The 16,110-nt window shown below is 50.6% G+C and overlaps 1 protein-coding gene across 1 annotated transcript in view; it reads right to left on the bottom strand.

Annotated features, from left to right (window-relative positions):
- Positions 1 to 16,110, bottom strand: part of CMTM8 (CKLF like MARVEL transmembrane domain containing 8) — an 87,146-nt gene that overhangs the window by 2,830 nt on the left and 68,206 nt on the right. The window contains exon 2 of the mRNA XM_056129536.1: positions 4,085 to 4,258. Coding sequence (XP_055985511.1) covers positions 4,085 to 4,258 — 174 coding nt within the window. The remainder of the gene's footprint in view (positions 1 to 4,084; positions 4,259 to 16,110) is intronic.

Below are 16,110 nucleotides of genomic sequence, written 5' to 3'. Positions count from 1 at the left end.
CCCCGCCAGGAGTAATTCGGAGCACAGCTGGTGTGCCCTCAATAACTGCCCCCCTCTCAAAACAAAAGGGCAGCTCTCCTGCAGGGGCACTGCATGATTCCCCCCTAAAAAGCAAGTGACCAGAAGCCTCCTGAACTACACCCTATTCCTGGAGTCAACAATGTACACGACCTCATCTGCCAGACTGCTAATAATGCCTCACCCGTCTCAGCACAGAGGAAGTCACTTCTTTCTGTCTCACAGCGGTTTCCTGAAGTCTAGAAGCAGACTGCTGTCTGCAGGGGGTGAGGGGTGGCAAGCAGACTCCAGGGCTGGTAGCTGACGCTGGCAATAAAGGACCTGCCTCCGTTTCGGACTCTCAAATACCCTCAGTGCCTAAGATTCTTTTTCATCTGCAAAGCAGATATCATGCACCTCTGCCAAGGGGTCGGGGGGATGAAATGATGAAAAAATAAACACACCAGCAGGCGCTCCTGAACACAGTGGCATCTCATACACGCCAGTGCCAATGCCCACCTGCCCCTCGCATGGCACCGACACCATATGGGGTGGTTGCAATCGGGTCAACGGGAGAGGAATTCTCAAGAAATGCAACTCCTCAGACCCTGGTGGTTCGGGTCATGCAGGGGACAGTCAATGGCTTTGAAACTTCTGCTCAAATCAGTTTCATCAGAGGGGCCAGAGAGATCGTACAGAGGGTGAGGTGCTTCCTTGCACGTGGCTGACCCAGATTTGATCCCCGGCATCCCATAGGGTCCCCCAAGCACTGCCAGGAGTAAGTCTGGACTTCAGAGCCAAGAGGAACCCCTGAGCATTGACGGGGTAGGGCCTCAAAACACAAAATCAGATTTATCAAAAAGCATAGCTGTAGGGGCTGGAGTGGTAGCACAACGGGTAGCACAACGTTTGCCTCACACATGGCTGACCCGAGTTCAATTCCCAGCATCCCATATGGTCCCCTGAGCACTGCCAGGAGTAATTCCTGAGTGCAGAGTCAGGAGTAACCCCTGAGCATTGTCAGGTGTGACCCAAAAAGCAAAAAGCAAAAAAAAAAAAAAGAGTTACATATGTTAGGGACGATAGTACAGTGCATAAGGAGTCGCCTTGCACATAACTGATCCAGTTTCCATCTCCAAAACCCCATCAGGTCCCCCGAGCGTGCAAGGAGGGATCCCTAAACAAAGAATCAGAAGTAAGCCCTGAGCACTGCTGCTGGGTGCAGCCCCAAAACTGAAAAAAAAAAATTATGGATGTCAAATTTCTGTGAGGTCTCAGAAAGGAGACACAAACTGAGCAAGAGCTTCTGTCTTCTCTGGGGTATTTGAAGAGACGTGAAGACAGAGTGTGCTGGAACACACAGGCCACTAGCGAGGCCTGGACAGAAACAGGAACTTGTTACTGAACACCCCACGGAAGCAGACCCTTGTGACCAAATGGCAAAGAACGGATCGGGCTGAACCCTGCCCCCAGCTATTTGGTGGAAGCAGAACCGGCAAGAAATGAGACTGGGCATTTTTAGTGGAGGAGTGATTCGGCCTTGCTTGGGGAGGGTCATACCCTGCCAGTGCTCAGGGCTCCTCCGGCTTCATGCTCAGGAGATTGCGGGATCTCAGGGGCTGGAGAGAGGCTGCCCTCATGCAAAGTGATGCATGTAGGAGGCCCCTTACTCAGCTCTCATTCTGACCCAGCTGAGGAGACTTTTTTTTGGTGGGGGAGCACATCCAGCAGTGCTCAGGCTTACTCCTGGTTCTGTGCTCAGGGTTCACATATGGGTGCTGCAGAGCAAGCCCTGGTCAGCTATGTAACACACTGTACTTGCTCCAGCTGAGGAAAAAAAAATGTTGAGGAAATCTCTTGATTCCTCTTGACTGCTTTAAAAGAGGGGGGTGGATCACAGAAAGATTTGTTAAGGATAAAAAGAACTTGATTGGGGGCTGGAGTGACAGCACAGCGGGTAGGGCATTTCCCTTGCACGTGGCCGACCCGGGTTCGATTCCCAGCATCCCATATGGTTCCCTGAGCACTGCCAGGAGTGACTCCTGAGTACAGAGCCAGGAGTGACCCCTGTGCATTGCTGGGTGTGACCCAAAAAGCAAAAAAAAAAAAAAAAAAAAAAACCTTGATCGTTGAACTTTTTTTTTTTTCAATGTTGAGTCATACCTGGTGGTTCTCAGGGGCTATTCCTGAGTCACTGGCTGTGTGTTGAGGAGTGACCCCTGAAGTAACTCCAGGGACTATATGTGGTACCAGGGACGGAACCAAGGTCAGCTGCATGCAAGGCAAGCACGTTACTTCCTGTACTACTCTCTGGCCCTCGCCTCTCCCTATTGCAAACAGGGTTGGAAAGCTTGTTCTGAGATACAAAGGCAGTGGCCAAAACACTGGAGGAGACCCCGGAGCATGCCCACCCTCCAGCAACAGAGAACTGGGCAAAGGGGCACCAGCAGAGCATCTGCTGTGTGGACAGGACAAGGCAAAGGGACAGTGGGAATGGCCCTGAGTCCCACAGGGCTGACCCAGATTGTTGGCTGGCTGCCATCTGCGCTATCATTAAAGAAAAGAGAAGTATGAACTGTCTGAATGCCCCCATACTGGGCCCCAGGCCACCCTAAGAAAAACCTGAAGGTGGGGCTGGAGTGATAGCACAGCGGGTAGGGCATTTGCCTTGCATGCGGCCAACCCAGGTTCAATTCCCAGATTCCCATATGGTCCCCCAAGCACTGCCAGGAGTAATTCCCGAGTGCAGAGCCAGGAGTAACCCCTGTGCATCGCCAGGTATGACCCAAAAAGAAAAAAAAAAATGAAGGAAACTTGAAGATGGAACTGCCATCCCCATGGACCTGCAGGGCTGTATAAATCTTGAAGACTTGTCCTCCATTTACTTGAGGAAGTACTGGGCTTTCTCAGGCCACCTCTCTTCCATCCCCCCATATCCCCCTTTCTGAAAGACTGTCTGCCCCATACCCGACCACCAGGCTATGTCAAAACAAAGATGCGTCTCTTGTCTCTCATCCAAGGCTGGACATGAGTTTTGTGGCAGGCTGAACTGCACACCCAGTGTCTCCCATAGCTTATCTAGATGCCACTGAAGTGACAGTGGAACTTAGGTTCTATTCAATGCCTGAATGGCTTCAGCTGCTGGGGGATGCTGAGGGCAAGAATGTACTGTGCAGGTATGAAGGGTGTGGGCACATATAGTTGGGTCTGGAGTTAGGGACGTGGAGACGTGGTTGAGGTCTGAGTCCTCCCTGCAGGACAGAGAGTGCCCCTGGCAGAAGATGCACGCGAGCTCATCTGTCTCTCTGCTCAGTGACAACACAGTGGACAGTGGTCAGCTGAGGCAGGGACAGGTGCTCACATGAGAAACTGACCAGTGACATCTGGATCTTGAAATCCGGGACTCTCAAACTGACAAAAATAACTGTCTGGTGTTTAACCTGCTATTTGTTATGCAGCCCAGCCAGTGAAGACAGGGATTAGAGCCAACACGCTTTCTCTTCGATTTCCTCCGTGTCTTTCTCTTTGATTTCTCCTCTCTGTTTGCATCCTGTTGGGGCCAGGACCAGAACCCAATTCCTCCTGATCATGCCTGTCTTAAAACATGAGGAAGCTGACTTACTCTTACAGTATTTATTGCTATTTTTCTCTTTTCTTTATTTGTTATTTTATTATTATTATTATTATTTTATTTCTGTTATTTAGTTTTGGTTTATTGGTCCCCCCCCGATGGTAGTCAAGGCTTACTCCTGGTTCTGTGCTCAGGAAACCATAGTGGTGCTGGGGATTAAACATGGCTCAGCCATGTGGAAGGAAAGCACTTTACGGGCTGTACTAGCTCTCTGGCCCTTGATTTATTTCTGAGAACTCTTTGCTACTGTTGGAAAGGAATCCTGGAACTTCCGAAGAGGCCAGCTTCACCCGAAGGCAGACAACACCTGAGAGGCACTGGGTAACAGAAAACCCTAGTTTATCTGCTGTGTTGGGTTTTGTCCTCTGTTTTGCTGGCAGAGAGACAACCCTGAACTGTCGAGCAGAGAATTAAATTCCATCCTTTGTAATGACCATGACCACCGGGTTTCCTTACCACAGTTGTCCAGGGCACCTGGGGAATCCTGGTGTAGGTCATTGTTATGTAGATGATGAGGAAGAAGACGGTGAGGACCCAGTAAAACACAGCTACAAACATGACCCAGCCAAACGCAGGCACCCGGAAGTACTCTGTTCCCGCGATCAGGGTCCATACGAGCAGTCCCAGGATCTGTAGAACGACGAGTGGAGCAGAAAAGGAAAGTGAGGTAGAAGGAAGCAACAAGGAGAAAAAAGTGGAGAAGACAAGAAAAAAAAGCCACATTATTTCAGTAGCAATGACAATTCTTTCGTGTGTGTGTGTGTGTGTGCGCGCGCACGCGCGTGCGCGCACACACACACACACACATACTCTGATTTACAAATCTTATACAATTCACAAGTTCATATGCCTTTCAATGCTAGGAGGGTGGAATGAATCAACATAGCAGGCTGGGGACAAAGACCAAAGGCAAAGAAGAAAAATTATGGGTTTATTTTGTTTCATAGTTTTTGAACCACATCTAGTGATGCTCAGGGGTAACATCTGGCTCTGCACTCAGGAATTACTCCTGGTGGTACTCGGGCGACCAGATGGATGCCAGGGATCGAATCCAGGTCTTCTGTGTACTAGGCAAACTCCCAACCTGCTGTACTATCTTTCCAGCCCCAGTCTACGCAAGCCACTCTAGCTGATGCTGTGGGAAGGTTTGACAGAGCTGCGTCTGCTTTTTTTTTAGGAGAACAGAGCATGTTTGTACATGACCATTTTGATTTTTTAATGTACTATAAAAAATATTAGCACTATAAAGTTTTTTTTTTCAAGTCATTAGGTTTTTTGTTTGGGGGCCATACCTGGCAGTGGTCAGGGCTTACCCCTAGCTCTGCACTCCTGGTTGGGCTTGGGGATCTGGGGATTGAACCCAAGTTGACCATACGCAAGGCAAATTCCTACTTGCTCCAGTAGGAATACCATCCCTCCAGCTCTTTTGTTCGTTTTAAGGTGCCAGAGGATTGAACTCAGGGCCTCAGACATACACACAGAGCCATACTTCCGGAGACATATATCCTTAGTCTACCAAGTTAATTCTGTTGTTTGTTGTGCTGGGGATTGACACCAGGAGTCACTGCAAGTAAGGCGTGTGCTTTACAACAGGGCCACAACCCCAACCCCCTACAAATGTTTTAAAACAGCACTGGAGGCAGGGGCAGTGACGTGACAACACACACCATGGCTAGAACTTGCTCGAAGGCTGATCTTATCTAGGGAACAAGCCTGCAGGGTCTCTCTGGGTGCGCCCTGGGAGGGATGTTCTCCTAGGAACACACTCCCATAGGGTCCCTCAGCTGCCAAACCCACTCTTCCTGCAGTGGCAAATAACACCTGGCCTGAGAGCTTTCCGGACAAAGGCTGGAGAGGTAGTGCAGGGGGTAAAAGCAGGCATCCTGGTTCAAATCCCCAGCAGTGAGTGAAATGAGTCAGAAGGAGAGGGACCGATAAGGAACGATTACATTCATTTGTGGTATACAATAAATACATAGTAGAAGACTAATATCCAAGGCCAGGGAAAATAAGAGCTAGGAGGAGGATTGGTCAATGGTTGGAATCTACCAACTATGTGTGTGTGGGGTGGAGGGTAGCTAAGAAAAAAGAAGGGAGCAGAATAACAATAATTGTTGGAAATGATCACATTGGATAAGAACTGAGTGTTAGAAGTAGGTAAAGGGATGGATATACACTACAGCCTTTCAGTATCTGTATTGCAAACCACAATGTCCAAAAGGGGGGTGGGGAGGTGGGGGGGGGGGAGAGAGAGAGAGAGAGAGAGAGAGAGAGAGAGAGAGAGAGAGAGAGAGAGAGAAGTGCCTGCCATAGAGGCAGGCTGGGAGTGGGGAAAATGGGAGGAAAATCGGGGACACTGGTGCTGGGAAATGTACACTGGTGGAGGGATGGATGTTGGAACACTATTGACTGAAACCTAATCATGAACAGCTTTGTGCAGGTGATCTCACAGGGATTCAAGTGAAAGACAAATCAACCAAATCCCCAGCAGTGCCACTTACAGTACCCCAAGCACCACTAGGGTCACTCCTGATCAGAACCAGGAATAGCCCCGAAGCACCGCAACCCAGCAAAGAAAATACCAAAACACCATAACATGTCAGGACAATGAGTGCGGGCCCCTTTCAGACCTGGGCATGAAGCAACAGCCCTGAATCTACACCACTGTGGGCAAGACTAGAACCAAAGCCCAATCAGCATCAACCTTAATGGAAGGGCTTCACTGAGAACCACCCTCCCTCTTTCTGCCCCCCGGGTCCAACACTCAAACATCGTCTGCTCAGGGCTTACTCCTGACTCTACACTCAGGAATCACTCTTGGCGGTGCATGGGCGACCATTTGGGGTGCCGGGTATGGAACCTAGGTCGGCCACATGCAAAGCAAGTGCCCTACCCACTGTACTATCGCTGTAGCCCCTTGTCTTGATTTCGAATAGCAAATTCAATATATTTTGTAGTCACCTTCCCAAGTGGTACTCAGAGAACCCAGGGGCTACTTCCCAGTGTTCTCAACTAATTGTGCTGGAGGTTTGGTGCTAGGGCCCAGGATGCGGGCCTTCTGGGGCCAACCCAGAAGTTCCTGGGGGGGTTGGGGGGGCACATGTGGAACAAAGCCAAGAGTCTGCATTGAACACTCAAGTATCTACAACACACCAGGCTTCCTACGTGACAGGGAGGATAGCGCAGGGTGCAGAGAACAGATTCTATGTGCACACATCTCGGCCATTCTAGAAAGTACTTGAATGATTGCGGGGAAACCTATGAAGGAAGAAAAAGTCTATGGTTGGGGTCTGTGGTGGGGATATATGGTGGTGGCCCACACACCCTGAGCCTGAGCGAGACCCCACAATCCCCCACCCCAAGATGGCAGTGGAAAAGCTATAAAGTAGACAGACTGGGCAGGGCGGAAGGGCTTCTGCCTCCCTGGGCACTGATGTGTGGATTCAGGACACTAGCGTGAGCATCAGAGAAGCTGGAAGGGCCAAATTTGTGGGCTCAGGGGTGGGGTGGGGTGGAGGTGGGGGTGTCTAAAGTCTTTGTACCTGATGCTCAGGCCGGCGGGAGAGTGCTGAGCGAGACAATAAGACCAGGTGACCTTTCCTGATCCCACTTTCTGGCTGCACGGTGACAACAGACACAAGAAGAGGAGGAGGTGGGTGTGAGGAGACCAGACCACCATGGAAGCCTGAGGACTGAGGAGGGACAGGAGACAGGATAGTGGGCATGGTGCCTACCATGAGGGCCTCCTGGATTCGATCCTCAGCACCACACATGGTCCCTCAAACCCAACCAAGACTGATCCCTGAGCACAGAGCCAGGAGTAAGCCCAGAGCACTGCCAAGGGTGGTCCACATAAGCACAAATGCACGTGTACGTACACACACACACACACACACACACACACACACACACACACACACACACAGAGCCCCAAACAACCAAAAACTGAGGAGTGTATATAAGTTAAGACCCAGTTAAAAAGCTAAAAGGATCTTCATAGATCAGAGAGAGGAAAAGGAGGGGCCAGGACCACGCGAGCGAGACCCTGGGACCATCTGGGAAAATGTGTGTTGGGGATTAGAGTCATTTCCTTGGGTGGAACAATGAAACGGGAGCAGGCTAAGGGGATGATGAGAAAAGCACAGGTCTCCAACTCCCCCTGTGGAGGAAGCTGAGATCTGTGTCTGTCCAGGTTTTTGTTTTGGGTGTTGGGTTTTTTGGAAGGCGGGTGGCAGTTTGGGCCACACCCAGCCATGCTCAGGGGCTATTCCTGGCTCTGTGCTCACGAGTGACCCCTGGTGGTGCTCAGCATTGGATGCATGCAAGAAAAGTGTCTTAACTCCACGGTTGTCTGTTGTTAGCTAATTTTCCTGGCTACACAGAATGATGCTCAAATAAGAAGCCCCTAGCAGCTGCTGCAGCCCTGTTCCCCAAGCCTCAGAGTGTCTGCATTTCTAGCAAGTGCCCAGCTGCTGCTACTGCCCCTGTTCCAGGCCCACTGGGTGGGGGCCAGGGAGAAGGCGCAAAGGGCTGGTGCACATGCTTTGCATGTGGGAGGCCTGGCAGTGCACGGTCCCCTGGGCACAGAGCTAGGAGTGGCCCCCAAGCACCTCTGGGTGTGACCCCAAAACCAAAACAAACACATCATGTTTTACTGATTTGTAGAGACTCTTCCTCATCCAGCAGAGGTTTCTAACTTCAGGGAGGCTTCTTTTTCTTTTTTCCCATGTGTGGTTAAATTTTAGTTTCCATTGTGGCAACTCTGATTTAAAAGACGTTTTTCGAGGTACAATTTTACGCCTCTTCAGAACAGACGACTCTATTGGCACCCCTGTCCCGTGCCAATTTGCCCTTTTTCCTGCTCAGCCAAAAACCGGGACGGGGGTGGGGCTCTTTGTGCGGGGCATTACTTGAGTCCTCAACAACATACAACTTTAAAAACACTATAGCTCGATGAATGTGGTGTTGGAATTATGTGCATGAGAAGTCTTTGTTTTCAGGTCACACCTGACAGTGCTCAGGGTTTACTCCTGGCTCTGTGCTCAGGAATCACTCTTGGTGGTGCTTAGAGACCTTATAGGGACCACTTGCCTTGCATGTGCCCAACCCAGGTTCAATCCCCAGCAAATCATATGGTCCCCCAAACACCGCCAGGAGTAATTCCTGAGTGCTGAGACAGAAGTAATCCCTAAGCACGGTCATGTGTGAACCCCCTAAGAAAAAAGACCCTCAAATAAAAGTTTTGTAAAAATGTTTCACCTAGTGCACCAATCTTTTTACAAGCTCCTCCTCACCATAATGACAATGAGGAAGATCTCCAGAGAAACCCAATGTCTTTGGGAGGAAAAATCATGCTGATTAGAAGTTACTCTAGAGATGATGAAACATGAAAACTAGAGTGGGTAGGACACTCGCCTGGAATGCAAATAATGTAGGTTCAATTCCCAGCATTCCACATGGTCCCTAGCACTGCCAGAAGTGATTCCTGAGCATCACTGGGTGTGCCCCCCGCCACACACACAAAAAAGAAAAAGATGATGAAACATAAGAGAAGGAACCTGGGGCTGGAGCGATAGCATAGCGGGTAGGGCATTTGCCTTGCATGCAACCAACCCGCGTTTGATTCCCAGCATCCCATATGGTCCCCCGAGCACCGCCAGGAGTAATTCCTGAGTGCAGAGCCAGGAGTAACCCCTGTGTATTGCAGGGTGTGACCCAAAAACAAGAGAGAGAGAGAGAGAGAGAGAGAGAGAGAGAGAGAGAGAGAGAGAAAGAAAAGGAACCTGGGTGGAGAGACAGTTTAAGTTCTGAATGCGGAGGAGGCACAGCTTGGGGCTAGAGGAGGGGCGTGCCTGGGGACCAACAGGCCCAGAAATTGAATACAGGGTCTCGTACATGCTAAGCCTATGCCCTGTCTCTTGGGCCACCGCCCTGACCCCATTACAAAGAAATTGTTTTGGGGGTTTGGACCAATAATACAGCAGGTAGATTCTTGCCTTGCAAACGACTGACCTGGGGTTAGATTCCCAGCAACCCTTATGGTTCCCTGAGCCCCAGCAGGAGTAATTCCTGAGTGCAGAACCAGGTGTGGCCCCAAAGCAAACAACCACAACAACAAACAACAACAACATTGGGGGCTGATAATCATCAATAGCCACTTAGTGATGCCCTCTGCAAGTTCTCTCCCCCTCAGGGGGTGCATTCCCCATGTCGACTCATCTTTCATCCATACTCCAAACTAAGAAGATGAAAGCTTTTAGAATTTAAGTGATTTCTTAAGGGGCTACACCCTGCTCTGCTCAGGGCTTCCTCCAGGCTCTGCATTCAGGGATCACTCCTTGGGGGGCGGGGTGCTGGGGATTGAACCTACAATAGTCACGTGCCAGGCAAGTGCCCCACCTGTTGTACTATTGCTCCGTCACCTCTGGTCCCTCTACTTTGTAATTCCTACCTAAGGAATTGGAACACAGGGTCTTGTACGAGCTAAGCATATGCCCTGTGTCTTGGGTCATCTCCCTGACGCCAGTACGAAGAAACTGTGGGCTCACCCTTGAGCATTCTCCAATGATGTGTGTGTGTGTGTGTGTGTGTGTGTGTGTGTGTGTGTGTCCACGGTGCACTTTCCCAGAGCTGCATGCTCTTCCTATCCCGACAACCCCCACCCCCACCCCAGAACATCCTACTTTATGGCTACTAAGTTGATGCTGGGCATGGAAACTAGGGTCTTGTGTGCGTGTGGGCTGCCACCAAGCTACATCCCCAGAAGAAGTCAAGTGGAGTGCTGTTGCAGCAGACTGGGGGCCCTCGGAGGAGTGATCTGTTGGTTCAAGGTCTCCTTTACTATCTCTGCACATCTTGCTGGGGAAGGCATCCCTGAGGCACTCAAGTTGGCTGGCTTCCTTTGGACTGAAGCTTCTGCTGGCAGAAGGACCACTGCTGGATCTTATATGCCAGTTTGAAAGCAAGTGGCTGACTGGTGGCCACTAACGAGGAAGCCTGAGGAGCATGGTGGCAGCTGTTTCAGCTGGCTCTGCCCCGGGGCAGCTGCCCTGATCCAGCATGAGCTCGGTTCATCTCTAAATACCTCCCTGGACTTCCAAGCATTTGCCATCTGAGCTCCTCACAGTGAAATGGCTGTGGAAGCCAGCAACTACAAACAGACTTTTGATTGTGCCCTGTTCTGGGGGAATCAAACAATATGATCAGGCCCAGCTGTGCTCCTGATGTGCTTAACAGGGAGCACATCTCTGGCCACACTCATTCATACTCAAACCTCGAAGAGCTCGCAGGGAGTGTGTGAGAGGGACGGGAACGGGTCTGTCCTCTCTCACCACTGGAGAGGGGACGCCAGTGGGTACTGAACATGGAAGGTCCTGGGGAAGGAGATTAGGTTGACTTGTTGACTCACTGAAGTCTGGGTCGGAGGATGGGGGTGAGGGAGGCCGAAGGAGCACAAGGGAGGGAAGGCTGAGATTTGGAAAAGACAAAGACCCCATCTCCAGGAGGCTGAGCAGCAGCACTGAAGCTCCGTCTCCATCCAGGAAGCACCTTTCTCCAAGTCAACAGCCTCCCACAGAAGTTTGAGGACAAAGGACCAGATTGCTAGCAGAAAGAGTAGCAACCTGCACTGTTCACAATAGCCAAAATTTGGGAAAAAAAAAAAAAACAGAGTGCCCGAGAACAGATGACTGGTTAAAGAAACTTTGGTACATCTACACAATGGAATACTATGTAGCTGTTAGAAAAGATGAAGTCATGAAATTTACATACAAGTGGTTCTACCCGGAAAGTATTATGCTAAGTGAAATGAGCCAGGAAGAGAGGGACAGACCTAGAAAGACTGCACTCATCTGGGGAATATAATGTAACAGAATGGGAGTGGAATACCCAAGAATAGTTGATATAAGTACCAGGAGGTCTGCTCTATGGCTTGGAAGCAGCAGATGCTGGGAGAAAAGGAAGCTCAGATAGAGAAGGGAACACCAAGTAAAGGATGTTTGGAGGACTCACTCGGAATGCGAGATGCGTGCTGAAAGTAGACTTTAGACCAAACACGATGGCCAGTCAATACCTCTATTGTAAACTACAACACCCTAAGGGAAAGAGAGAGCAAAAGGGAATGCCCTGCCACAGAGGCGGGGTGGGGTGGGGGGGATGAAATGGGGGTCGTGGGAGGGCTACTGGGATCATTGGTGATGGAGAATGGGCACTGGTGGAGGGATGGGTACTGGATCATTGTATAACTGAAACCCAAGCACGAAAGCTTGTAAGTCTACAACTGTACCTCATGATGTTTCACTAATAAAAAGAAAGAAAGAGAGAAAGAAAAAAAGAAAGAGTAACAACCACATTTGATGGGGTTCAAATAGTAGGCAACTTGTCATAGAGGGAACTATGTATATATGCATATATATATTTTTTGAGATATATATATAAGAAAGTTCACAGATATATATACAAAAGTTCACATCACCCAACCTTTAAGAACATGTTTGTGATATCCTGAAGGTCTTAATATCCCCTGCCAAAATAAAACAATACTCACACTATTTCCTCTATGGTTACATTTTTGTAGCATTTTCAGCAGTTTTTCATAACAAACAATACAAAATATTGCTGGAGTGATAGCATAGCAGGTAGGGCCTTTTGCCTTGCATGTGGCCAACCCGGGTTTGATTCCTCCATCCCTCTTGAAGAGCCTGGCAAGCTACCAAGAGTATTCCACCTGCATGGCAAAGCCTGGCAAGCAACCTGTGATGTATTCGATATGCCAAAAACAGTAACAAAAAGTCTCACAATGGAGACGCTGCCGGTGCCCACTCCAGCAAATCGATGAACAACGGGAGGACAGTGGACAGTGGACAGAGGACAGTGCTTTGGGACAGAGCTTGGGGCTTGGGATGGAAGCATCCCAAATATGGTGGTGGGATTGGTGTTTGAATATTAAATGTAATCAAGTATTGTTTACTACCTTATAAAATAAAATTCAAAAAATATTGTGAACAACTTTATAAAAATAAAATTAAATTAAAAAAAAAAGAGTGCTCGCCGAGAGGGAGGTGAGTGTGTGGGCTGAGAAATCCATGCCATCACTTGGAAGCACTGAGCAAAGTATGCCGAGCTAGTTAACATTCACCAGCACCAGCACTCAATTACGATCTCAGCTGAGGGGATTTAATTCCTATCCTAGGGTCCTGATTCCCTGACACCTCCCCACATCCCTTTTCTGCCTTCCTACCATCGCCCCGCTCTGGCTGGACTGATGTCACTCAAGGGGAAAGCAGAGAGGAGAGGGCTTAGTGGGATGAAATCTCTCCAGTGCCATCCTGGCTGGGCTTTATGCCCTTGCACACAGGCAAAGGAAAACCTGAGGCTTAGTTTCCTCATCTGTCACTGGGGGTACAGACACCTTTCTCCTGGGGTGGGGAGAAAAGACTGAATGACACATTCTATAGGGCCAGAGAGACAGCACAGGGGTAAGGCACTTGCTATGCACATAGCTGACCTGGCGCTGTGAATGGGAGCTCATTCTTCTGAGCACAGGGCCAGGAGTAAGTCCTGAGCACCACCATGTCCAACGCCCTCCCCCCCAAAAAAGCCCCAGAGATGCACATACAACATGCAGGCATGCAGAAGTAAAATGGTGCTTCGGTGACTGGTCCCATAAAAAGCAAAGCAGGTAGTTAATACACTGTGCCAGAGAAGCTGCTAGCACCGGAGGGCTCCCCCTTCCATGCACCATCAGGGAACCTCGCGCCCCAACCGACAGCTCCCTCCAGCTGTTGCGCATTTCTTTACAGAGCCAAGGAGGACCTTCAACAAAGGCCACCCTCTATCAGCTCTACCATACAGCAGCACTGGCACCCTTCCCTAGTCCCCCACTAGATGGGGGCCACACACCACTGAAAGACAGCAGCACCCCAGTCCTGGCTTGCAGATCCCAGCTGCCCATCTGCTGGGTGAGTTCCACACCCTCAGCATGCTGAGGAAGGAGAACTGTGGCCTGGTACCCTGGTACCCAGCCTTCAGACACCACGCGTTGCCTGGAAACGCAGCTGACAACACCGTCAGCTGGCTGACATCAAGATGACTTCACGGGTCAGATGGAAGGGTAAGTGCAACCCGCAGATCCACTGCTCCACACTGTGCCCCTACCAAATCTTCCATGGTTTGAAGAGGGGGCTGGGAGAGGCCAGAGGGTGGAGGCCCTGCGTGGCATGTGCCAGACCAGCACCATGGGGCTCAAGATCCCCAGGAGTAGCCTGGAAACCCCAAGCACCTGCTATATGGTGCTGGACACGAGGGCTAGCGGGGACTGTCTAGCCAGTGCAGTCACAGAGGTTAGGCTTCCTTCCACGAGGAATTTGGCAGCTTTGGGGTCCTGCACCCCAGTCTGGGAGGCGGTGAGGATGGCATTAGAAAGGCGCCAGCCTCTTGCCTCAAAATCCTTGGGGGGTTCTGTATGAGGGATCTTCTCCCCACTTCCAGCCACACCATGGCTGAGGGTGGGGATTGTCCCCTGGTCCCCTCAAACTGCCCTCAAGCACCTGAGCACTCCATAATAATGAAGCATGAGGACAAACTTTTGTTGGTGATTTTTGTGGCCTGGTTCTTGCTTAGAACATTCTCTGCACTGTCTCCAAGTCCCTGAGTGACCAGCAGGGCACTCAGCGTCCTGGCAACATGCCTGTAGAGCCGGGATCTCCATGGCTCTACAAGTTTCTCTGACATTCCTCCTGCGTTCCTTCGGCAGCGACAGCAGTGGGCCTGGTTTACAGCAAGGGGTCACCTTCAGCCACAACCGAGAACAGAGTAAATCTAGGGGAGGGATATCCAGTAGGGAAAGCACTTGCCTTGTGTGTGGTCGAACCCAGATTTTATCCCTCACACCACATATGGTCCCATGGGCTCCACCAGCAGTGACCCTGAGGCTAGAGCCAGGAACAAGCCCTGAGCACTGCTGGGTTTGACACCTGCCACTGCCCCCCACACCGTCCTAAGAAAGAACTAGATCAGACTGTGCTGGGTACAGGGTAAAGGACTTGGTATGAGTAAGATGGGGTCTCAGAGTGGGCATCTTGGAGATAGTACTAGATGATCTAGCCGCATCAAGACAAGCCTGAGGGCAGCATGCCCAGCATCTGCAGCCCCAGTACCAGAGACTCTGGCCTCCATCACCCCCTCCCTTTTTTTCCCATTCATCTACCATTTATTGTATTTATTTATTTATTTATTTTTTGCTTTTTGGGTCACACCCAGCAATGCTCAGGGGTTACTCCTGGCTTTGCACTCGGGAGTTACTTCTGGTGGTGCTTGGGGGGACCATATGGGATGCCAGGGATCAAACCCGGGTCTGCTGCATGCAAGGCAAATGCCCTACCCGCTGTACTATCGCTCTGGCCCCTTTATATGTATTTAGTGTTTTCTTTCTTTCTTTCTTTCTTTCTTTCTTTCCTTCCTTCCTTCCTTCCTTCCTTCCTTCCTTCCTTCCTTCCTTTTCTTTTTTACAGGCTTTAAAATTTTCATGCTTACGTTTCAGTTATACAATGATCGAGTTCCCATCCCTCCCCCAGTGTCCATTCTCCAGCATCCCTTTTTAAGAAAACCTTCTGTGTACCCGCTTGCAAGCATGTGTTCAGTGGCCGGGCCACATTCCCGGTCCTCTGTGATTCTGCGACGCCCACAGGAACCACAGTTCCACATTCCCCACATCTCTGCTCCTGGGTGCCCATGGTATGCAAACTCATGCTTGCCCGAGGCCTCTGCTTCTCCTTCTTCAGCCAGTATGTGCCACTCACTCTTCCTGCTCCTGGGCCTTCTGGCGCAGAGAAGATGGGAACTCCCATGGCCACTTCTGCCCCTGAGGGATCTTTTTTGGGGGCAGATGCCCACTGGCCTCTCTTGGCAGCCATTTCTGAAGGCTGATGGAGAGGGGGCTTTGGGGGGGGATAAGGAGCAAGGTGGAGGTTCAAGGGAAGGCAGTGGCAGGCAGCAAGAGGGAAAGCATGGTGGGGTCCTTCCAAACTGTATTGTACAAAGCTGGTGCTGCTCTGACCCAAGGCAGGTCCTAGGATGCCTTTTCCCTTCGGGACTCCCAGCCTAGCCAGAGGCTCCCTGGAGCCTCTGCTCCCCACAAAGGCGGGAAAGTCTCAGTCGCACTTGCCCATGGCCTGCAGGGGGCGCGGCTCACAGGGTGAAGCTGTTCACAATCAGAACCAAGCAGGCACGGGAAGCGCTTCTCACCACTGCAGCTTTGAGCAAGCATGGGGCGCTCTCTCCGCACACCTCTGCCTTCTGGGAACTAGGCTCCTTTAATTCTGGGGAGGGGTCACACCTGGTGATGTTAGAGTGGAGTGGACTCCTCAGGGACTGCTCCCAGAGTAGGGCTCATACACAAAGTGCCTGGATTTACTGCCAGATATGCCCCAGGCATCCCCCAGGTATCTCCCTACCCCCAATGGATTGGAGTGATAGCACAGTGG

This window comes from Sorex fumeus, unplaced genomic scaffold, assembly GCF_029834395.1.
Source record: "Sorex fumeus unplaced genomic scaffold, SorFum_2.1 ptg000072l, whole genome shotgun sequence".
NCBI classification, from domain to species: Eukaryota; Metazoa; Chordata; class Mammalia; order Eulipotyphla; family Soricidae; genus Sorex; species Sorex fumeus.
This window is presented reverse-complemented; position numbering and strand designations above follow the sequence as displayed.